The sequence below is a fragment of the Macrobrachium rosenbergii genome, chromosome 5 (assembly GCF_040412425.1).
Source record: "Macrobrachium rosenbergii isolate ZJJX-2024 chromosome 5, ASM4041242v1, whole genome shotgun sequence".
Taxonomy (NCBI): Eukaryota; Metazoa; Arthropoda; class Malacostraca; order Decapoda; family Palaemonidae; genus Macrobrachium; species Macrobrachium rosenbergii.
The window spans coordinates 33,822,990-33,846,858 of record NC_089745.1 but is presented as its reverse complement, the minus strand read 5'-3'; the positions used below and the strand labels follow the sequence as shown (position 1 = coordinate 33,846,858).

General features: G+C 39.0%; 1 protein-coding gene across 5 annotated transcripts in view; it reads right to left on the bottom strand.

Annotated features, from left to right (window-relative positions):
- The window catches only part of LOC136838644 (uncharacterized), a 58,553-nt gene that overhangs the window by 5,564 nt on the left and 29,120 nt on the right, over window positions 1-23,869 (bottom strand). Inside the window, exons 7-9 of one of the 5 annotated variants that reach the window (XM_067103952.1) lie at window positions 23,410-23,535; window positions 18,928-20,986; window positions 8,196-8,331 (exon numbers count right to left, since the gene is read on the bottom strand). In XM_067103952.1, coding sequence (XP_066960053.1) covers window positions 20,795-20,986; window positions 23,410-23,535 — 318 coding nt within the window. In that variant the 3' untranslated portion in view covers window positions 8,196-8,331; window positions 18,928-20,794. Of the gene's footprint in view, window positions 1-8,195; window positions 8,332-13,565; window positions 13,656-18,927; window positions 20,987-23,409; window positions 23,536-23,869 lie in introns of those variants that run through there. The other 4 variants (XM_067103953.1, XM_067103954.1, XM_067103956.1 and 1 more) reach the window with 4 other exon arrangements.

Here is a 23,869-nt window from a genome sequence, read left to right as displayed (position 1 = left end):
TTATTGATATATATAGTTCCTCACCTTCCAAAGCAACTTTAATATTCTAAAAAGACAGGTCACAAAAAGCGAATGTCGACCCATTATTGGTAACAATAAACATCAAATAGCTGGACATGGCCAGGCCGAGTTAAAATCCTTATCAACTGAGCTGACCCATCTGGTAACTTGAGTACAATCAAACAATGGTTTTCCCTTAACCACATTGTGTATTTAAAAATTTTGAGGTGTTTTACAATAAATCAGTGTTACTTAATGACTTTAGCCTGCAAAATTTAAAAATACAGCCTGGCTATAGCATACACAAATACAGTTGATGGAGCCATCAACTTATGCCTGAACTTTAATAACAATTTTGAGGTGTTTTACAATAGATCAGTGTTACTTAATGACTTTGGCCTGCAAAATTTAAAAATACAACCTGGCTATTGCAAACACCAATACAGTCAGGCATCAACTTATGCCTGAACTTGAATACACAATCTTGTGAATATTCAAGAAAAATTTAACAATGCAAAAATGGATATTTTCTTGGTGAGTCTGGGTAGTTTTACACTACATGCAAAAATGAAGTTTTCATAATAAAACTAATACAGGTATTGTAATACTTACCTGAACACCTAAATTGCCCTGGTCACCTACCAGCCCGTATACTACATCCCCCATAGCTTTTACCCACTAAGTGGGTAATTAACTGTCAGTGTTACCAATGCTTACAGGAAAATCTTGTCAAATAAGTTACCTGAAGTACCGTTGGCAAACGCTGCTGCAAGTCCCGGCAGAGTGACGCCGAGATCCCCAATTGCATTATTCACTATTCAAATTGAAGTGGGGAGGAGGGTGGGAATCATTCAGGTGTTCAGGTAAGTACAGGTATTACAATATTAGTTTTATTATGAAAACTTCTTATTGCAATACACGACCTGCCAACTGGGAAAGCAGGTAACTCATTATTCGCCTACTCTGTATAAATGAATGTATCCTCACCTGGTTATCCCACTCGGCAGGTGAGGATGCCTGTAGAGAGTGTACTGACGACGTCAGTCTCATGTCTAGGTACTGTCTGAGTTGAGATACCTCTCATGTGGTATTCAAACCTCCTCATGGATAGGGAGTAGCAAAAAACCAACCTACCACTTGGCTAATCACAGCCTCCCATGAGTAGCAGAGAACAACAAACCTCCCATGTGGCTAATCAAAGCACTCTCATGTGTGGAGGGGTACGATGAACCTCCCTGTAGCTAATCAAAGCGCACTCATGTATGGAGGGGTACGATGAACCTCCCATGTGGCTATTGTAGCCTCTCATGTATGGAGGAGAAGTTGAGTGTGCAGGATCTTCGAGTTCTTCGCCGCCTGTTGCCGCCGATGTCTGCGCAGAAGAGGTTGAAGAAACCAAACCTGTCCACTGGATCTGCACAACTTCACAGTACTAACGCCAAACTCAATACTCTCACTATGACTCCCGACCAACAGAGAATCCTAAGTTTCTTAGACTACATTCAGTACCTAAAGTCCTACCCCCCCACCGCCCTTGACATTACTACGTAATTATAAGACCAAGTTGGTCGCCACAAAGGGACCCAGTGAGTAACTCTTCTCCGAAGAAAACTGAATGTCTCCCGAGGTAGAAAGTCGTGAAAACCAACACCGAATTCCAAGTAGGCACCTCTAAGAAGTGGCTATACAGAGTCTACCAAGTAAGGAGGGAATGAGGCAGTATGCCGAGCTCTTGACCCTCCACCCTGCAGGTTACGGCAAAGGCCGACGACCGACGAGTGAAGAAGTATCTCAGCACCAACGCATGAGCCTAGGCTAGCCTACAAGATCACCCCCTTGGACTCTCGTAGGGAAATATCAAAGATTAGGATACTTAAACTTACTAAACTTAAGTTCATGTGATTATACTATCACTGTTGCTTAAGATTCTAAAGCCTAAAAGGAATTCCTCTATCTGGTTAACTTAAGAACCACACCGCACTACATGAATACCACCTTAGCTAAATGACCATACCCTAGATAATAGACTTCGCCGCTATACGGGCTGCGGCGAATTGAACGTCTCTAAGTAAAGGAAAACACTGAGATGGACTCCCAAGTAAACTGCCTCCAGAATAGAAGACACTGAACAATTCCTTAGAAAGGAAAATGAAGTGGACATACTCCAAATACTGTGCGGTCAGGGAAATACAGAGCTGAAGACGCCTAGAACGAACCGAGAAGCCTGGGAAATCACCAGCAATAAAAGAAATTCGAAATATTAAGTAACAAATGGAATTTTTGGGGGGGAAGGGTGTTGAATTAAATGAAAAAACTGTTAAATGCTAAATATAATGTACAGTAAAGTCAAAATTAAATTGTATTCAAGGGAACAAAGCTCGCACCACATGAGAATCGTGTGGTGTGCCCACGACTGTGTTTGTGGAGTGAGCGCTTATGGACAAGGAACCCTCTCTCTGAAAGTAACTAATCGCATTCTTTGACAGCAGACAGGAAGGATTCCAAGGAGAGACAAGAAGTGTACACAGAAGCAGACGGAGTTTCTCAACCTTTGATAAATACACTTTAATATTCGTGCCGGACATAAAGACATCCCCGTTGGATCACCGGAACCGAACACTTGCAGATAAAGAACCTTAAACGAACGAGGCAGGGTTTTAGCCTCCGACTCTGTCTTTGCCACGAATGCCGGAAGAGAAATACATATTTCCTGCCAAGGAAACCAGCCTAGAAAACTTCCCGAAGCTCGCCCACCTTTCTGGCTGCAGTTAAAGCCGAAAGAAAGAAAACACCTAATCAGTTGTCCTACTGTTAGAACTTCCGGCAAATCTCACGAAGTAGCCCAAGTCAGCAAGACCAGACATTAAACTTAAAGGAACGTAATAAATCATGGAAGATCTTATTACTAGAAATTTTTGGGAAGATGGAAAAATGTATTGCTAAGTGTTGAGTGGTAGCCAGCAATAGCCGAAAACGAAAGAATCTGGACTTTCTGAAGGAATTAGAGAAAATCAGGTTGACTTTCTCAAGCTGAAAGAAACACTCTCTAGACATAGCTTTAGAGAGTCCGGTCGGTCTAGCTGTTCGCTTGGCAGTTGGCTGCAACTAGGTTCATCACGCAAGAGTTTGGATGATAATGGTGAAAATGCGGTTGTCTAGATCTTCCGCAAGGGAAGGAACATCGGAACTTCCGTAAGGAGCATTAGGAGCTCCAGAAACCAAGGGCGTTAGGTCCAGCAAGGAGCTAGAGTCATAGACATCTTGACACTCCCGCAATTCCTGATTACCTGATGAATGAGACCGAATGGCGGAAAGCATACACCTCTAAAGTCTGTTGATCTTGTTCCCCCCCAAATTCTCAGATCAGACATGGCAGTTACGATGTCGCAAAGGGGACCCACTACGACTGAAAAACACCTGAGGGCTTCCTTTACAGCCCTGAGTTCCCGAAGATTATGATTCCTCTCGTTCCCGATCCCTCCAGAGGCCCGAAGCCTGGGTTCCTCCAAGGTTGCTCCCCAACCTTGATATGAGACATCTGAGTACAGATGAATGTCGGGAAGAGGGGAGACGACAGACCTTCCAGATGTCAGATGCACTTCTTTTGACTATTACAGAAGATCCGACAAGTGAGAATCGCTCCTAACTAAAACTGCATTCTTGATGTGGAAGTTCCAGCGATTCCCGAGACATACCTGAAGAGAAAAGCATACGGGGAGACAACACGACCCTAGAATTAAAAAAAAAGAGAGAGAGAGAGAGAGAGAGAGAGAGAGAGAGAGAGAGGACATTCTCCCTAGGAGGCTTCTCCAAGTGGGTATACCGGCTGTTCCTTGTTGGACAGGACCACCTCTACTTTAACATTTTGTACCCTCAACGATGCATAATTGCCGACACTGGAGACATGAGTTAGAAGCAACAAGTTTGTTATACTGACCATATCCCCTGAACCCTGAGCAGCCACACTAATCATAGCCTGCTGTGACGCTACTGCTGACAACGGCTACACAAAACTGACCATGGAGGAGATATCCTCCTCCCTAAAAGACTGTTGCAGAGCGCAAAAGGCGCCCTCAACAGAACCCTCTCTGAATGTCTGGACAGTGAGGCGGAAGCTTTAAAAAGAAGTCCCTCCTCTTCTTGCCAAAGAATGTCGTACAGTCAGACGAAATGTTAACCTGGTATGCCAGCCCCATTGAAACCGAAGTGATGAGCTGTCAGGCAGTACAGGATCGGAGGGAGTATATCCATCAACCTGGACCACATCCACATAGAGTGGGACAAGGCCTCCAACTGGCTGCGAAAGGTGTCGGAACTCCAAGATACAAGCCTCCCTAGATGAAACTGAGACCAGACAATTTGACGAAGGAACCTGAGAGAGAAAAGCCTCAAACAATTCGTTGTGAGGAACCCTGACACCTGCAGAAGGGTTACCCGCTACCTTGTAAAAACCCCTCCTGAATAGGAAGCAAGGTTGAATGCTGCTTACTCGACCCTATCAAAGCCACTAACCCATGTCTGACTCCCTCAATGCCTGCCTGACACAGCCAAACCAGACCAGATTCTTTGATGACTGAGCAACTACCAGTTCAGTCGCATAAAGCAACTCGAATATCGCTTGATTCGGTAGTGTATAGGCTCCTCCGGAGCCTTGGACTGAGGATAAAGAGTATGGATGAAGTCCACCATCCGCTTATGCTCCTCATTAGTTGAAGGAAAACTAATATCCGGTACCAGATCCTCTTCTTCAAATGAACAATCCTTGTCGGACTGGTCCGACCAAGCTGGAACAGGAAAAGAGACAGGCCAACCCCTAGCAAACGCAATACTCAAAAAACCGGAACTTGCCACACCCTGGGTGTGCGAGATGGACACCTGACGTATCAACTGCGAACATACTGGAGGCACCAAAGTAGGTTGCGCAAACCCTGCACCACCCAACGACAATGACGCAACACCTGGGATGGCCACACCTGGGCGGACAATGGCCACTCCTGAGAGCAAAGAGGCTGCAACACCCGAACCACGCAAATCCGGATGTATCAAAACCGCATGAGAATGGGAATCTGGAACTGAAGAAGACCTGGTTAATGAAGAAGGGGGAAAAGTCCTCGATACCCCGAACCTACATGGACGCCTTAGACGGAGGGACAGAGAAACCTGCAGGAAAGTTGAGAAAGAAGCCGGAGGCCGGAGGAGGGAAGAAGGAAGAAGCCACACTTGGAGTAACCACCGGACTGCCTAACGCCGACGTTGGACAGGTGGAGAATGTACCAACTGGACTGGAACTCAAAGGAGTTTTGAAGGGGAAGTCAAGAGGTACTGAACCCAAGGTAACAGAGGAAGGCTAAATGACCATAAGTTTGCCTGATGTGGGACACACCCACACAGCATGGCGAACAAGAAGCAATTGGGGATCTCGGCCTCGCTCGGCCGGGACTTGCAGCAGTATTGTCAACGGTACCTCGGGTAACTCATTTGACAAGATTTTCCTGTAAGCGCTGGTAACGCTGACAGTTAATTACCCACTTAGTGGGTAAAAGCTATGGGGATGTAGTTTGGGTTGGTAAGTGACCAGGGCTAATTCAGGTGTTCAGGGAGTGTATTGCAATATGGATGTTTTCTTGGTGAGTCTGGGTAGTTTTACACTGGTCTATATACTGTCTGTGTTGTGCAGAAACATTTAGTAACAAAAATCCCTAAAAAAAAACAAGGTATTGAATGAAGAATGGAATCTGGCTCAAGACTGATGTGGCCTAAAAGTTGGGCAAGAATGAATCAATCATATGTGCAATAATACAGATCAAATATATTTACCCATCCTGAAAAAGGCAGCAACCTATGGCATGGTGTAAAAACCCTTCAGTAAATGCCACTGCCCAAATACCTGGCCACTGGAAGGCCTTCCATACAACATCTGCCAAAACCAATTATGAAATAAGCTGTTCAAGATAGAAACAGCAAGAACAACTCATTAAAAACAGTGAACCAGAAATGGGATTAAACTGAAAAGAGTAGGAGAAAGTAAAATTTATTTATTGTACCTAAGAGAGCTGCTGCTTCCTACAACAAAAATGGTCTCAAGTTCACAAAAACTTGCTCATACTGAGACCTTTAAGTGTTTGGCTGGAGGATATGTCACATAAACGCACTGCTGTTCATGATAAAGTTTTGCGTGAAAGTTCTTAGCCTGTAAAACCAGTTCGAAAAAGTGGTTGTGTGTGAGAGAGGGAGTTTAAGGTTAATAAGGGATGGCTGGCTAGTTCTGATAGGTGGTATACATTGAAGAATTTGAAAACCATAAAAAAAAAAAAAAGTGCTGACAGCTGCAGTGGTACATCATATTTCCTAGGCACCCTGAAGGAACTCACTGAAGAGATAAATTTTAAGTGCATAGAAAACTCACTAAAGCATCAAAAAACAAAAACATAAATTGTTTGCACATGTTTGTAAGCAATATGAAGTTTTAGGTGAGGGCCATGTTTTTGGAGTGGTTTCACAAATATTTCATTCCGAAATTTAGAAATAACTTGAAACTTCTGGCAAGAATGTGGAGGTAAACCTCCTGTATCCTAACAAGAGTATAATATGCATTAAGGTAACTTAAACCACCCTTGTTTTCATGATGCCCTTCACACAGACCATGGGTGTAGAGCAGAGCCAATGACTGAAAGAATGTTGGAAGTTAGTTTTGAGAGGCAAGTAATGTCTTCAAAAGACTTTGTCTATGTTGATGCAGGAGACAGTAATAACTCAAGGATTATACAGGGGTACACAAGGAAAAGCCAACCAATGATGATACCCCAAGGCCTACTAAAATCTTCTACAGTGCAAGATGATGATGTAGTAGAGGAAGCAGAGCTATTTTTTGGGCACTTAGAAGATTCTCCTAGTTATTACAACTGGTACTCATGTTAAGACAGGTCATCCTTGAGTATGGTCCCTCAAATGTAACAAAGTATCCTTATCACCCAAAATGTAACATTACTCATACAACCAATGTAAGACTGATAAAGCTAACAAACACTTTCCCTTTATACACAATGTTTAAGAAAAACTCCGCAATTGTGAAGCCCCATATATCAATGCACAAGGACCCTCAGTCATTAATCTCCTTAGCCCCTGATATTACTGAGGAGCATTCGTGGCCCAAGGATCCTCAGCCTTCACTCTCGTCAGTTCCTACCAATGACCCCTCCCTCCAAGTGTTGTTTGGTTCTTCCAATACAAACAATCCTGAGGTCCGGCAGGAAGGTAAAGGTTACCTTGATGTCTCACCTGGATACACAACACAGTCAACACACAAGTCAACTGTCCATTACATGTACTATAATTTTACAGCACTACTACTATACATTTACAGTAGCCTTTATAGCACAACTACTGTGCATTTTCAGTAACCTTTGTTGTAATGTTAATACTACGCATAAACAGTTATCTTTATAGCACCACTACTGTGCATTTACAGTAACCTTTACAGCACTGCCACTGTACATTTACAGTAATCTTTAGAGGAGCAAAGAATCAGTTTTGTATTACAATGGTGCAATATTGAGATATAACTAAAATGCTATCAATTAACTACAAGAATTATTCAAAATACTGTAGTGTTTCACCCAATAATTTCATCCTTATCATCTAGAAAATAAAGAAGCCTTTTGTGAATCACAAATTTGTATCTAGAAAATAAAATCTTTTGAGAATTAGACAAAGGGCACACTCTCAATAATATGGTACCACTGTATCAGACTCTTCACAATCCATAAACCCTCGCTACTGATAATGCTATTTATTTTTTTCCTTATTTAAAACAAAAAATTATGCTCTTGTTTTTAAAATGCTATTTAACAAGATGGCATCTCTCAAGTCTCAAATCCAGGGCTTTTGCAGTATGAAGTATCTTTACAGAGATCCTGACACAGTACAATATATAAGACAAATATTTAACTGAAATAGGCCACAAACACTAACTTTCAAATCTCTTATTCTTGTCTTAAAGTAAAATAACTTTCTACTCCATCAATCTTCAGCTTAAAATAAAATATTGAAAAAACAATAATGCATTCCAGACCACAAAAACATGCTTGCTAATAGCAAACAGCCCTTTGGTAGTACGTGAGATACAGCAGAGCGAGTTCTACAGGAGTCACCTAATACCACCTATCTTGCAAGTGCAGCTTATTTTTAATCCTTACCTATCTGAGAAAATAGTGGTTTTCTTCACTGATGTGCAGTACATAGGTACCAAAGCCATAAAAGGATTCACAAGAACGCTTCAGAACATCTGTTTGTGTTACAGTCTTCTGCCATACTTTCCATGACTATGGACACCTGGAAAATTAAAATACAAATATTTTAATAAAATAAAATAACTGGAGACCTCATGAATATATAACTCTGCATTATTTCAAAAATAAAACTGTCAGTGGGCAATATAAATTAATGGATGAATATTCTCATTGCATATACATAAATGGAAAATTTAAAATGCACGTTTGTGAAAAACAATTTCCTAAGGAATATTTAAAACTAAGTGAAAATCATAAGAACAATTTCATAGTTTACAAACTACCATCTCATTAGAACCATAAGAACTGTCACCTGGCTGAGTACTTGCATGACGAACTGTTTGCATGGATTAACTTCCAAGTAATTAAAAGATAACACTATCTTTATAATTCTTTTGTTCAGTACATAAGCTAAACAGATTACTACAATTGTATAAACCTTTTGAAAACCCTTAATTTTGATTTCAGTCAAGTCTAGCTTAGTCTCGGTATCAGGGATGGTAATGTCTTCAACCCAAACAAAGACAAACATACTATAAAACTATAAAATCAATGAAGCCACCTAGTTCAGGATTTAACATGAACCAAAGTAAACCAGCACCAACTTATTTTTTGTGCATCAACTAATACAGGGTAGTGATTTCAGTATATCTTAAGCCCTATCCAAACGACCAAACTTTGTCTGGGAGACTTAGTCTATTGGCAGACAAAATCTGTAAACAAATGAAAGTCTGTTGTTCACATGGCCGTCTGGCCAGTCAAAGTCTGGGTGGAGGTGAGCACAGTATGACAATTGCAGCATGGATCATACCCAGAAAAGAGGGCGACTGGCACTCTATGTCTTACTGACAGGAATATGTTTGAAGAGAAGAGCACTGGGTGTGGGTTGAGGGGAATGGTGTGAAAGCTTTCATGAAAAGGAAAGCTCTTAGAAGTCATGCAACTGTTGTAAGAGAACTGGAGAGGGGACCAACAAATGCTTCCCAAGTTAGGCAAGAATGGACACAAAGACCTTCCATTCTCTACTTGACAAAGTTACCCCCCTAGCATTCCAGTAAGGAAAACAAATAAGAGAAGTAATATTATATGAGAAAATTTACAGAAAGGAAAATGGATGCAAAAAAAAAAATAAATAAATATATGTAAATATAATTCTCAAAAATCAAGGACAATATACTTCCTAATTTCATATAATATATGACCATATATAATAGATTAAACAGATGTATTATATATAACATCTAACATCTAAAACAGAATATTTTAAGAATATATCCCATGGATATCAAGTTATATTTGATTCCAATGACAAATATTATAATCCTCATGTTCACACACTCTGTATATTCCAGTAAATATTTTTATTCATGTATTGTATATAATTACCTTAGCAAAATATAAAAATAAATTTCATGCTTTCAATATCTGTTTCATGTGATAAAACCAATGCACTGGCTCTTTGCACCAATCTGTCACATTTGTATGCCTGGTAGTCGTGTATGTTACTCACCCCAGACAAAGTCTGGTGTCTTTGCTCAAAGTAATCTACTTACACTTCGGCTATGTGTATGGCAAACACAAATGGCGAGTATGGCAATGGACAAATTTCTCGATTTTGTCTGCAAACAAAGTTTGGTTGTGTGGACGGGGCTTTACACGACACACTGTGAGCTACTGTATACAAATGTTTCTTTACAGGATAATTGACCCTCAACTGCATTTCTTTCTGCCTTAATGCTGGTCACTTCTTCACACCTCAGACTTTGTGATCTGACTACTCTATCTTGTGCTTTTGGGCTCCATGACTCAGGTATTGCCCAGCTCAAGTTTCTGTGTCTGGCGCAGTCTGTCCATGCACAATTTACTTTTTTTTTTTAGCATATTCTTTATATTTTTTAAAAATTACTTTAGGTCTAATTTACCCAATACAGAGATGATGATGTGCTGGAAGAAAAACCTAAAACTGTGTAAGGTTTCCAGTTTTCACGTTGTCTTATTTGTTTTATGAAGGTGAAAAGTACAGTACGGTACTGTAGTCCAGTACCTTTTACCACACATATTTTGAGGATGTTAACTGTTGGAAGTACAGTACAAATGTTGTCTGTGGTTATTACTCTAAACAGAAAGCCCAAATGTTAAACTTTTTATCTAATGATCTAATAATATGCGTCTCTCTTTACTTGACTTGAAATGTTTAGGAATATTGAGAAAACTCACTCTGTAATTATGTTATGAACTTATAATTATGTTATGAACTTATAATCACATTGTTTTGAAACATTATCATCATCATTGCCTCCAATAATGCACGTGGAAAAAGGACCTCTATGAAATTCTGCCATTCATGTCTTTCTTGTGCTTCACCTTGAACAAATCTCCACTTACAATTCTCCTCCAAGGAGACCAGATGATACTTTCGCATCCTATTCTCCCATTAGTTATGAGAAGGGTATTTTCAAGACATTACCACCTCCTTCAGTCATTATCTTATCCCTTAAGGTATCATACCTAACTCTGGCCTACCACCTGACTGTTGATATTCTGTTGATATTCTTTTCAGAGCTTCATAAAAAAAAAAAAATATTGTCATACCATGGGTCATGTCCATATAGCAATATAGATTGTACTAGACTTATGTATAATCTCTCAAGTGTAATTTCAATCTATTTAGATTTCCAAATCTCATTCAGCCTGACCATTGTTTGATTTACTTTTTCCTCACTCTTTTGCTAAATTGGGTGAGGTTGGGTGACACAGGGAGACAGATACAGTACTGAGACAGGACAATCACCCCTCAAATACATCTATGCATGATGTTCTATCTTTGTACCAAGTTTTGAGTGAAATCCCTTCAACTTAGTGTGACAAGCACTCACAGACATGTGATGATCTTCATGTACATCTGTTCATCAGTCTACCTTTGGATAGAGTTCAACTTAAATCCCTTTGACAGTGTAGATGATGTTTTTAAAGGGTAAGAGTTACAGAAACAATTAAAAAACATGACTATTTCCCTTCTTGTGTGTTATGTATGATGGTTTAATTTCGTACCAAGAAATGCTGAGATCCACTGAATGGTTTGGGATTCATTCATTTGTGGAGGAAGAGTTGTGATGAATAAGCAGGAATGACAGACACTGATGGGAAGGAGAGATATTCATATTAACTGACAGAAAAACCATAGCTGTTAGGGAATTAAGGGGCAATCTAAGGAGCTAGTGTCAGCAACTTATGCTATTCCTTAAATTATGAACCATGCCTTGACGTCAAACTTCAATTGCTACTGGTCTAGTCTGATGCTTCAGTACTCTGATAGTAACAAGAGTTCACTGATAGGAACCAGGATCATGCAAATTCTTAGGGGAGAAACCTAGGGATCTGTATGTGGACAATGTACAGACTTTTAACTAGGCTATAGCCAGGTCAGCTGGATGTCATCAGGCATGAATAGTGACATGGACATCTCACTAGACTGAGGACTTACAGGCAGCTTCCTTCCTCAGCAGGTGAGACAGACTAGTTCATTAGTTATGGAGGTTTTCCTTATTTAGCTGGAGCCTCTAGATCCACTTCTGGAGGATGAACCTCTTACATCTCTATACCTTGGCAACACTAAATCTCTCCCTCTTAATCCATTTACTCGCTCACCATTCAACTTACACTCCAAAAATTAAGATGATAAATACTAAACCCCAAGAGAAGCACAAGCATGGCCTTGAATATATTATCTTTGGTCTGCAGGGAGAATTCCTGAAACTTAACACAATCTATATCACTCTACAGTGAAGTACTTCTGTCCAAACTATGGGTTTCTAAGATGAAGGGTGGCCTTTGCAGATAGCAACTTTCAAGAAAGCAAGGTAAATGTTATTGGCTTGCCCTCTTTTATTAGTTATGGAGAAATATAATGTGCCAAAATAAATTTCAACAAAGATTGGCACAGATGTTATCCATACTTAAGGATAAGAAGCTACAAACTGGGAAGATTATGGTATATTTGAATAAGCCTAGTTCATACTCTGAATTAAAGGATTTTTGTAGTATGACAACAAAGTACACATTCTGTCATACTGCCTTGCAAGTAACACATTTGCAGAAAGTAGACATCTGTATATATTTATACTATACATGCTACAGTTCACAGTTCTATCAAGGTGAATACTGTATTCAAACGAAAAATTAAAACTTACACAAAGCAATAAATACAAAATATATACCCAGAATCTGTTGTAATGAAAAATCTGTGTGAAAATCATATAACAGAAGAGGTAAATTTTCAAACTGATGCTTTAATTGGCCCAAATCTTATGTCGTTGCCCAAACTTCAAGGATCAAACAAGGCTACAAACACATTTTATTCAAACAATGAAGTCCCATGAAATCATATGGAGGGTACATAAGGACAAGTTGAACAATTATAAAACACCATATCTTCATCTTAGACTGGCCATACAATCACCTAAAGAACCTGCGACTGGAATGTGCAACTAATGTTATGACCCTTTGAATATGGTCAGGGCAATTTCAGGATGGCACATGACATTAGTGCAAAAGTAACTTGATAAGCCAAAAGGTGGTCAACAGGAAAATATTGTGTTGTGTCCAGATGCTAAAAACATGCCCATTGTTATGAAACTAGAGTATGCATGGTTAAGTGGGATAAAGTTATAATTAAAAATCCAGTATGAAAATTTTTAAAAAGTACCTTTGAAGGTATTTTTTAACTACAATAACTAAGACATTACGAAAAATATGTACTGTACTATCAAGCTTGGTTTGGTTTCATGTATATAACTGAGGCAGTCAAGCCAAGCATTGGGGTAACATGTCAATTGTTTTTGAGACAGTGAAATGACCAATGACCAAGTTGGAGTGCTAGGACAGCAACAGGAAAAGATACCAAAAATAAAGTATATGAAGTACAAAGATCTAAAGGTGAAACTGGGAGTAAACTTCATGGCTGAATTAAAAAGTACTGGTTAAGAGAGGCTGGACAGCATGACTGAAGAAAGGGAGTAGGAATGGAGGTAGAGTAAAAGCCTTAAAAATGGGTGCAGCTTGGGGGGCAAAGGAACACTGCAAACACCATTTGGCAATGCCTACAATGCACCATGGGAAGGTGCACTGTTGGTATACTTTGTACTAACTACTGTAAAACTAATCAATTAACCCTATAACCTAACTACTTTAACTATACTTGAACTATGCACATAGCACTTGCTATACAATTTTACATTAAATCTTCGGTTATCCTCCATTAATAATAGAACTGCTGACCTTGGTATTACAAATGCATAAGAAGAAAACTAACTGCAACTATTTGTTCCCAGCAAAAGTGGAATGAGGAGGTAGAAGCCTCATACAGATCTGGAATGAAACAGTAATGTACTACAATAGTTAGTAGGATGTGATGTGGAAGACTAGCAAAATAACAGTATCGATTAGCCTTATCCTCTACCATGCACCACCTCAAGATTTGTTGTGCACATGAGACAATTTAGTTACCTATTCTGAATATAACTTCAAAGATAGCTAATTTACATTTTTCCTGAGTATATAACCCTGAACACTTATGTAGTGTGCAATTCATATACCAAACCAGCTATCTGCAGAGATAACTGGTTTGGTTGCTGAAACATAGTAAAAAGGTACAATAGTTAACTATCAATGAGAAGGTGAGGGGTACAGGAACCACTAACTAACTTGACTGACAACCTTACTTTTCCTTATAATACACAGACAATGTCGGATGGCTGGAATGAAATATAAATACAGTACTTGGCTTTGTATACTTAGGAAAAAACTTTTAAAATATTGTATTTATTCCTATATAACTAAAAACCAAAGAGGCAGTGTGGTTCAGAAGAATCCTACCCTTCCCATCAAAGAGGGGGATATCAAAGTTGGTGGGAAGCAATATCATCCAGGACTGGGCTATCAACAGATAAGAATGATTGAAAGAGAGAAGAAACCTGGCAACTCTGCATTAAACTAAACCTAACCAATGACTGTCTGAAAGGAGCTGGGAAAGTTTTACAATGATTGAGCTACCAATACAGCTCCTCCCAAACAAAATGAGGTCTAGGTGCTTATCTGTGTTTTTATATGAAAGAAAGAAGACTGTCAGAATCCTATCCTCAATACCTTCAATCAAAGTTCCACCTGAACTGGGTTAGGTGTACCTCCAAACCATGTCCTAAAAATGGGCAGAATCCAGATCTTTTTTTCTTGCTAGAAGGCTGGAGTCTTCTCAAATGAAACAGGGCCACATGAGGAGTTTAAAAGCTTGACTTTCAAGTGATTTTCCCATAAAGAAGTGGCAAAAGGTACAAGTGATCTTGTACCATGCCTTAATTTTTTATAGTTATGTTCCTGTGGTTTTAGACCTTATTCCCAAAGAACATGGCTGCCATAAACTAACTTAAGCACATGGGTGCTTAGTTATGGGTAGAAGAAACAATAATGAAATACAAGGAGAGTGAGCAGTAATGGCAGTACTCCACCTCTGCATTTGTCTCCAAAGGAACTTGAAAGAGGTTCCTCCTGAAATCAAAGCCTAAGTGATTAGTAATGGAGACACCATGATGGCTGGTTATGCACCTTCCAAGACTATGTATCTTAAATCCTCCTTAAGGTCTAAGTCCCAGATGGTAAGAAATCAAGAAAGTCTCCAACTTGTCAGAAATAGGAAACATAAGTCCAAAGTTTTTGTCACATAGGCCTACCTGGGCAAGAACAAGAAAAAGAGACTCCCCACCCTCAGTGTCAAATGAGATCCAAAAAGCTGAGCAACTTGCCAACATGCCTTGCCAAAGATAAGGCTAGCCAAAGTGTTTTGAGAGATCTCGATTAATGGCCACCCCAAAGGGCACATAATGTGCAAGAGTTTGTCTGTGAAGGGTTGGTCACATCCCAATCAGGGGAACAAAGCTCCCATGAGTAGCAAGACTCTGGTTATGCATTTCAAGACTAAGCAATGGCCTATCATAAACAAACATATAAATTTCATACTTGGATGTATAAAGGCTCTGAAAACTCCTTGGATAACCTTCTCAACAGAAGTGCAGGCCAGGGTTTTAATGGTAGTTTGGATGCGATTTTCATGACTTCTGAGTTGCAAAGAATGTTGCACTGTGCCTGAGAAGTGTTTGAATTAGTCTAATGCTTCAACAAATAGATTTTGACAACTCTTACATTATTTCTGTTGGCAATGTTAGTTTACTGATTAAACCCCTCAAAAATATCCCTATCACAGGAGGACCACAGTGGAAAAAACAACAGCCTTTGGGTCAGGGTAATTTCTTTTGAGAAGGGTGGGAAAAGGCATACAGGACAAAAAATTACCCAAACATGAGAATAATTAACTTTATGGCACCTTGGGTCAGGTTAGGTCATAAGGCCTGCCTGTTAGGGTTAATTTAAGGAAAGTAAGGTTAGGATGCAGCCCGGTATCCCACCAAATGATTGATAGCCCTTTCAGTCAGGTTAGTTTGGGAAGCATCCCTGTATTTCACTTTCCTTGTACAGTATATAGAAACATTAAAAAGGTATTTCTAAGCAAGAGCTCCGCATCGACTATTACCTTTGAAATCCATTTTTCCTATACTTTTAGTGTTGCTGACAAAAGGAGTGGTGTTGTTTATTGTTGGTCAATTATTATTAACCTCATATTGGTAGTTTTATACATTGCCAGTAAGACTCCAGCCAGCCATTTTTGCATGAAAACCATTATTGGGTTTTTCATGCAAAAATGGCTAGGAAATGATAGGGCACTAAAGGAACCCAAAAATACCAACCTAATGTAACCTATGGGTGTTTACTGGTTACAATTTTGCCATATTGGATATGGAGGGGGTTACTGTCTTACCTTATAAGTCATACTTTGATTAATTTTTTATTTATTGTTTGCACATAGTGTTTATGGGGTTCAGAATAACTTGAATGGAGAGCTCTTCTCAAAAAGGTAAGTTACAAAAAAAGTATTAAGTTTAACTTGAGCTGATTAACAGCTCTCCTAGGGCTGTAAGGATTAATTTATTTTTACGTGGCTATTGATTACCTTGTTTGGGACCTACAGCTGGAATCAACCACATTATAGCGAGTTAATTTCTATCACCAGAAACAACTTCCTCTTGTTCTTCACTGGTCGAGCTCTTCCCAAGCGTAAGAACTAAGGTAAGTTCCAATCTCATATTGTCATGGCAACTTATACTGTAAAACAATACCCTCATATCTACCCATGGTTGGGAAACCTTTGGGAATGTAGGATTTTGGAAACATTGGGAGAAAGTCTGGACTGCCATGTTGTTATGGAATGGTTCCTTGCATGCTCAAGTCATCAGAGAGCCATATGTTTGATAAGGGACTGGGTATTTCTAAGTAACAGTTCCCACGGACTGTATGGAACAGTTCCACGAATACAAAAGTCATTGGGAAGCTATATGACCTAACCTAACCTAACCTAGTAGGCCATGTTGTTTAGACAGGGGGGCTGGTGACAGAAACTTTACTTTTTACCTAAAGTTCCCTATAAAACTGCACATGCACAATAGCACTCCAGGATGGCCAGCATACAAAAAAATCAGTTCTCAGGTTAATTACAGGTTGCAGTTGACCGACAATAAAATAATGGTAAATTCCTGATAAGTAACCGAAATACTTTGGAAAAAGTCAATTTCCAAGGTAATACCCAATGTGGAGCTATTACTTAGTTCTGGCTAAGGAAACCTATTTTAAAAGGAACTATACTAACCTAACACAGCAGACCGTGTTACTTGGTGGGTTTTGGCCATCTCCCCCACCCCCACACTTGAAGGAAACTTCCACTTTTTACCAAAAGCTCCCCCGTAACACTGTGCATGCACAATGGCATTCCACGATGGCCAATGTACAGTACAAATTCTGAGGTTAATTACAGTCAACCGACAAAAAGTAATGGTAAATTCTTTATAAGCAACCAAAAACTATAAGAAATATCAATCTGGTTATTTTTCGGAAAACTCAATCCACCTTCCACATTGTAATTTATATTTTTCTTTTTTAAAACAAAAAAAAAATTAATCTCAATACATGATCTTCGCAAATGCCTAATAACAGGGAAAAATTATTAATAAAATTACAACTTGTAAGGTAAGACAATACCCCCACCCCCTCCGTAGCTAATACGGCAAAACTGTAACCAGTAAACACCCATAGGTTACCCTAACAACCAGTAAACACCTCTAGGTTATGTTAGGTTGGTATTTTTAGGTTCTTTTAGTGCCCTATCATTTCCTAGCTATTTTTGTTTGAAAAACCCAAAATGGTTTTTCATGCAAAAATGGCTAGAAGGAACCTTGCGAAATGGCTGGCTGAAGTCTGTAGAAAAATTACCCGAAATACTATGGAAAATGTCAATTTCCAAGGTAAAACCCGATGCAGAGCTATTACTTAGTTCTAGCAGGATTGGCTAAGGAAACCTATTTTAAAAGGAACTATACTAACCTAACATACTCTAACCTAACCTAGCGGACAGTGTTACTCGGTCGGCTTCGGGACCCCTCCCCCCACACTGAAGGAAACCACTTTTTACCAAAAGCTCCCCTATAACACTGCGCATGCGCGATAGCAGTCCAGGCTGGCCAACGTACAAATTCTGAGGCTAATTATTGTCGACCGACAAAAAATAACGGTAAATTCTTTATAAGCAACGAAAATACCGTAAGAAATATCAATTTCCAAAGTAATACCCGGTGTAGAGCTCTTGCTCTCGCTTAGTTCTACCATTAAAAACTATTCTACATTTTCACTTCACACCAGAAATAAATAATGGAAAATTTCTGCCCAGACGGCTCGCATTGGCCAGGCCTAGTAGGATATCAACCTTAATCTTAGTAGCCTATTTTAATAGAAATACCAACAGAGGTTTTATCGTTCGGTAATTGTGCCGTTAATATTGAGTCTAAGCTAAAGGAAAAATGACATACAAACAGATTTTTAAAAAAATTACATTTAACAAGAACTCCACCAAGATTACCTTAGGTCGTTTACAGTCTAGAGGGAACTAGGCTATAAAGGGAGGGCAGCCATTATTAGAAACCGTTAAATGAAGACACTGACGACGAGTAAGACTACTTTTGACGTCAACATTAAACAAGAGCTGTACGACATGCGTAATAATAACAATACTCTGTCAGCTACTAGATGGCTCTGCAAATGCGGTTAACAATAAAAGTTAGAACAAAAAGTTTTAACTGGAGTCCTTGCGCATGCCACGATGAAGTTTTTAAAAATTCCGTATTTTCACTGATTTATGTGACGAGAGAGAGAGAGAGAGAGAGAGACATTGCAGTTTTAATCTAAACAAAATATATGCGCTGATAAAGTGTCAATGCCCTAGAGTGCGATGTGATTTAAATGTGATTGTGATCTCTCCCTTTCTCTCTCCTCCCCATGTGGAGGGGGTGGGGGGCGGCCTTGCCACTCATGTATCAACCCAAAAGGATGGGTTCCAATCCAGGGGTAGGTGCGCCTGAACTTCACAAGACTCCTGGGACCCCTGCAAACACACATTTCACCATTATATCAAAACGATGCCCACCCCCCCCCCCCCCGCGGTCCACTCCACGTTCCAACACCTGCTGCTGAAGAAAATACTCACAGCCAAGAAAGCCTTCAAAATTATGGAACATATGGGCCTTTGCCAGAAGGTCTCTAACCCTTGGGCCTCCCCACTGCACGACTGAAAAACCAGACAGCTGATGGTGCCCCGCCAGAGTAACTGCAGGTCAACCTCCAGACACAGCGCAACCACTACTCCCTTCCCAACATGGCAGACTTGATTTCCACCCACCATGGAGCAAGAATATCTCCAAGTCTGACCTGATGGAGGGATACTTCCAAGTTCCAGTTTACTAAGAAGGTATCCCGGAAATGGCAATAATAATCATAACTTTGGGACCTATGCTATCAACTATTTTACATTCAACCTCCAGAATGTAGGGCTACATTCTAGAAGTTGATGGACAACATTCTTGGAGGCCTCCCCTTCTGCATCTGCAGTCAACAGCATATTCATATTCTACAAGAACTAAGAAGAACGCCATTAACACATCAGAGCTGTACTACTTATGGTCTAGTGGTTGATTGCCCCACTAAATGTGTCACCAAACCCTGGTGACTAACAGACTAAATATAGTCACTGCTAGAGAGACGATCTATTATAAAGAAGACTCTCAGTAGAACGCCAGATAAAAATTTCAGTTCTCACGTCAAACACTGGCAACTAACAGACTAAATACCGCCCAGTCTACTGATAGAGAGACTATCATGTACGGAAAAGATACATCACAAGATGTCTCCAGAAAAAGTTCTAAATATAAACACAGTAAATCTCCAGCCACCCCCTTTCTTGATGATTGAACCATCTGTCTGGTTCCGCAGGGCAGAGGTACATTTCTGCCTCTAGAATGGCTCAAATACAACAGAAAAGGCAGATTACCTCCTCAAGGCTAGACACCCTACATCACACATTAGCTGGATAGACGGGGAGAGAGGATTGTGTACAAAGAATTACTATACACCAGTTCTGGCAAGCAGAATTTTCCCTATCACTGCCTGCCAGTACTAGACAAGCCCTCAATCTCCTGAACACTCCAATCAGGGATAAATCAGCAAGGGGATCTTGAAATAAGCTGTAGCTGGACGTCAGCAAAAAAATTGAAGGTCGACCTGCCACAGAAATTTGGTATTGCCGCCTGCTGATGAACATCCGAACTGCTCTTCCGAAAACTGAGGGCACACCTATGGCAGTCCTACTGCAGAAGGCCTCACACACTGCCCTTGCCATTTGTGAGGCCAAATAATAAAATCTCAATAATAAAATGGTGCATTTTGGGGATCTCGTTGCATAGTTTATCATTATGATTCCTATCGAGTTAGCTAGGATACAATGAATTTATCAATGGGATATTTGTAACTTTAACATTTGAAATATTAAAATGTCCAATCTGCGCATGTATGGCGGCTGTCAGTACTATATAAATTAAAGTAGAAGCCCACAGGATAATAATTATGCATTAATGAATGTCAAATTACTGGGTTCTTTTATCAAACGACAAAAGAGAACACATATCATGTATTGGAACTCTCATTTTACACTAATCATGAAAACCGAAGTAGTGTTTTTGCTTCAAAATAGGAACTTCCACCTATCTAAATAATTCTTTCCATTTTCCAATATAACCAAATTATAACCACCACTGCACTGATAATTTTATTGGTTTTGTATAAAAAAAAATCAGACTGAAACACTACAGCACAGTAATTCTCGTAGTAAAAGTCTAGAGACTGCAATACGAGGACTATAAATAATGAATAAAAATAATTGAAATTAGTATAATCTGACTTCCGTCTTACAACAGATTAATTCTAAAAATACAAATTTAAGCACTGCGAGACAATGATTATAATTAATGACAAAATGCAATCAACGAACGAAAGGAAAAAATATCATTCTAGGGAAAATCTTAAGACTGCAACATAATGACGACGTAAGAGGCGATGAGAGACAAGAAGGTGAGCAGAGTCTCCCGTTTGACGGTGAAGAATCCCCAAGCCGAGATTCCGTGCTCCATCGTGACACTCTGCCTGTTCATCACAGCCTCCAGGAGATGGCAGCTTTTCCCGTACAAAGCAAGTCGTGTGTTCTGCTTCGCTATCTGTTTCATAGAATGCCCAAGAAAAGTTTAAATCACGCTATGACTTTCTGGTTTTCCAGCTGTTCTGCGTTGTTTTGGTATCATATGCATCGTGAAATTTTGCAAAATCTATTCGTAATACATTTTTTTAGTGGTGCAAGTTACTTTAACTTTACGATTCTTCAAGAAAAAAAAAGATTGCACCATTACGAAATTAATACTGTATAACCTGTTTGGTTAAATCGTTCAAGAATGAAAGTTTAGTTGAATGTCAACTTCAAGATATTAAATCAAGTAACAATTAGCAAAGGTTAGAAAAAAAAAAACAGATTTTATGCTAAGAAGGAGAAATGGTTAAGCATGCTGATTCGTGGCACAACATGCAACTATAAACTTAAAGACATGAAAGTTTAAAGACAACACCAATTATGCTATGACAGCAACGAGCAATGTTAACAGAATTTACTCTGATATAAAGAAACCTGCTTTGAGAAAGGCGAGCCAAGATGAGAATTCTGGGTTTTGATGCTAATTTAAGATATGGAATTTTACCACAGAAGGATTACATCAGATATTCTTGACATAACAGCGTAAGGAACTTTGGTGAGGCAAGTGTTGTTCCTTGAAACATGCTATCTGTCACCATTCCGAAAACCAAGTTAGTTTACTGACAAAGTGAAAGTGAAATTTCCAGTCGAATTCGGATACCAAGAAGAACTGAAAAAACAAATAAGAAATGTGTGCAAAAAAACTTTAAAACATATATCAAATAAAATAACCAACATTGCTGGATTATTGTTGGTTTACTGATCTAGCCTAGCGGAGAAGGAAGGGGGGGAGGGGGGCTGCAAATCCGTGCCGGTCCCAGACCAGGGTAAACAGGGAAGGTGTGAGTCTGGGGTGGCAACCGTCTGTTCATTTGTTAAAACCAATTATGAAATTCGCCGTTCAAGACAGAAACAGCTGGAGGAGACTCATTAAAAACGGTCCCTACTTGACATTAAGCTGAGAAGAAGAAGATATTAGGTTTACTGATCTGACTTTTGAGGATTATGAAATCCCATTTGTCAAAAGAAAAAACAAATTCACACAAATCAATACGCTTCTATAAATGGTTTATCGAAATTAGAATACAGAGAAAATATATTCCTACATTAAGAAAGTTGCTTGAGAAAATAAATTTCATTTTTAAATCTTTAGTCCCAGAAATTTTTTTCCCTAAATTAATCATCTTCATAGCAGTGACAAAGCGTATCTCTCTCTCTCTCTCTCTCTCTCTCTCTCTCTCTCTCTCTATATATATATATATATATATATATATATATATATATATATATATATATATATATATATATATATATATATATATATATATATATATATATATATACTGTGTATATATATATATATATATATATATATATATATATATATATATATATATATATATATATATATTAATATGCCAAGAAAATGTCACAAGAACAAATAATGGAACCAACAGCAAAATATATGACGACTTTTAGTTGGAAAGACAGTAAAATGAAGGCGGGGTCCATGAAATCTGTTGAGACAAAACACAGCTCGGAAGTAACAAAATCTAACGGCTGACGAAATAAAGCTTTTCACGTAAATAATTCCAGCATGGTAATGGTAAAGGAAAATAGCCAATCTGCGTCTGCCTGCCTGTCTCAGTAGGAGGATAGATATATTTAAAAATGGTGAGAAATATGATTAAGATATGTACAAAGTGATCTGCTTTCTTGTACTTTATAAACTGTCTCGGCAAGTGCAAGAAAGAACAAGTAAAAAATGCGCAGAAATTTTTTCTGCGCAATCGAGTTTTCTGTATAGCGTATAATCAAGGCCACCGAAAATAGATCTATCTTTCGGTGGTCTTGGTATAATGCTGTATGAGCCGTGGGCCATGAAACTTTAACCACGGCCCGTTGGTGGCCTGTCCTATATAGTTGTCAGACGCACGATTATGGTTAACTTTAACCTTAAATAAAATAAAAACTGCTGAGGTTAGAGGGCTGCAATTCGGTATATTTCGGAAGATCAACATACCAATTTTCAACCATCTAGCCTCAGTAATTTTTTTCAGATCTGAGGGCGGACAAAAAAGTGCGGACGGACAGACAAAACCGGGACAATTGTTTTCTTTTACAGAAAACTAAAAATCAATTTGCAAAGCAAAGGCAAAAGAAACTTCAATCTTAAGAAAGAAAACCATTTTTTTTTTTGACGTGGAAAAAGAAAGAGGATGGATGTAGATGAGACTGAAATTCCAACTTGTGAGAAGAACACCAAACACATGAAAACCAGGCAGTAAGAAGAGTTGACAAGAGACGTTCACTTAACAGAGGCAGTGTAATGTAAAAACACATCTTTCAATATATGTATCACATGCAGCATGCAGTCCACTTATATGAAAGACTAACCGTTTCTTGAAGGCTTGCACTGAATTCATGAACCCGGGATGGACACAAGACCAACATAGGAATTCGGGCTACGTAGAAAATGGCATTGCCAAAGTATCCCCACGGAAATGGATCACCCGGTTTCGCCTAGAATGTATCACATGAAGAGGGAAGGTAACAAAAGTTGGGTACCAGAATACATTACCAAATACTACGCAGACGTGATCATTTTGAATTAATTTTACAAAAACTTTTATACTGGATGCTTGCTTAAATACACAGCAAAATTGAAAGCATCATAATAAGAGTGATAAAAACGTTGATTTCTTTGTTTCTGACTATTAACAGATAATAATCATTACATAAGTTGAAAAATCTGTTTTATCTAATAAAAACAAAATTCCAATAATCTCATTGCAATAAGGTATGCGTGATCGCATAAACCTTTATGAAATATTTCTAACTTCAGCCATTATTATTG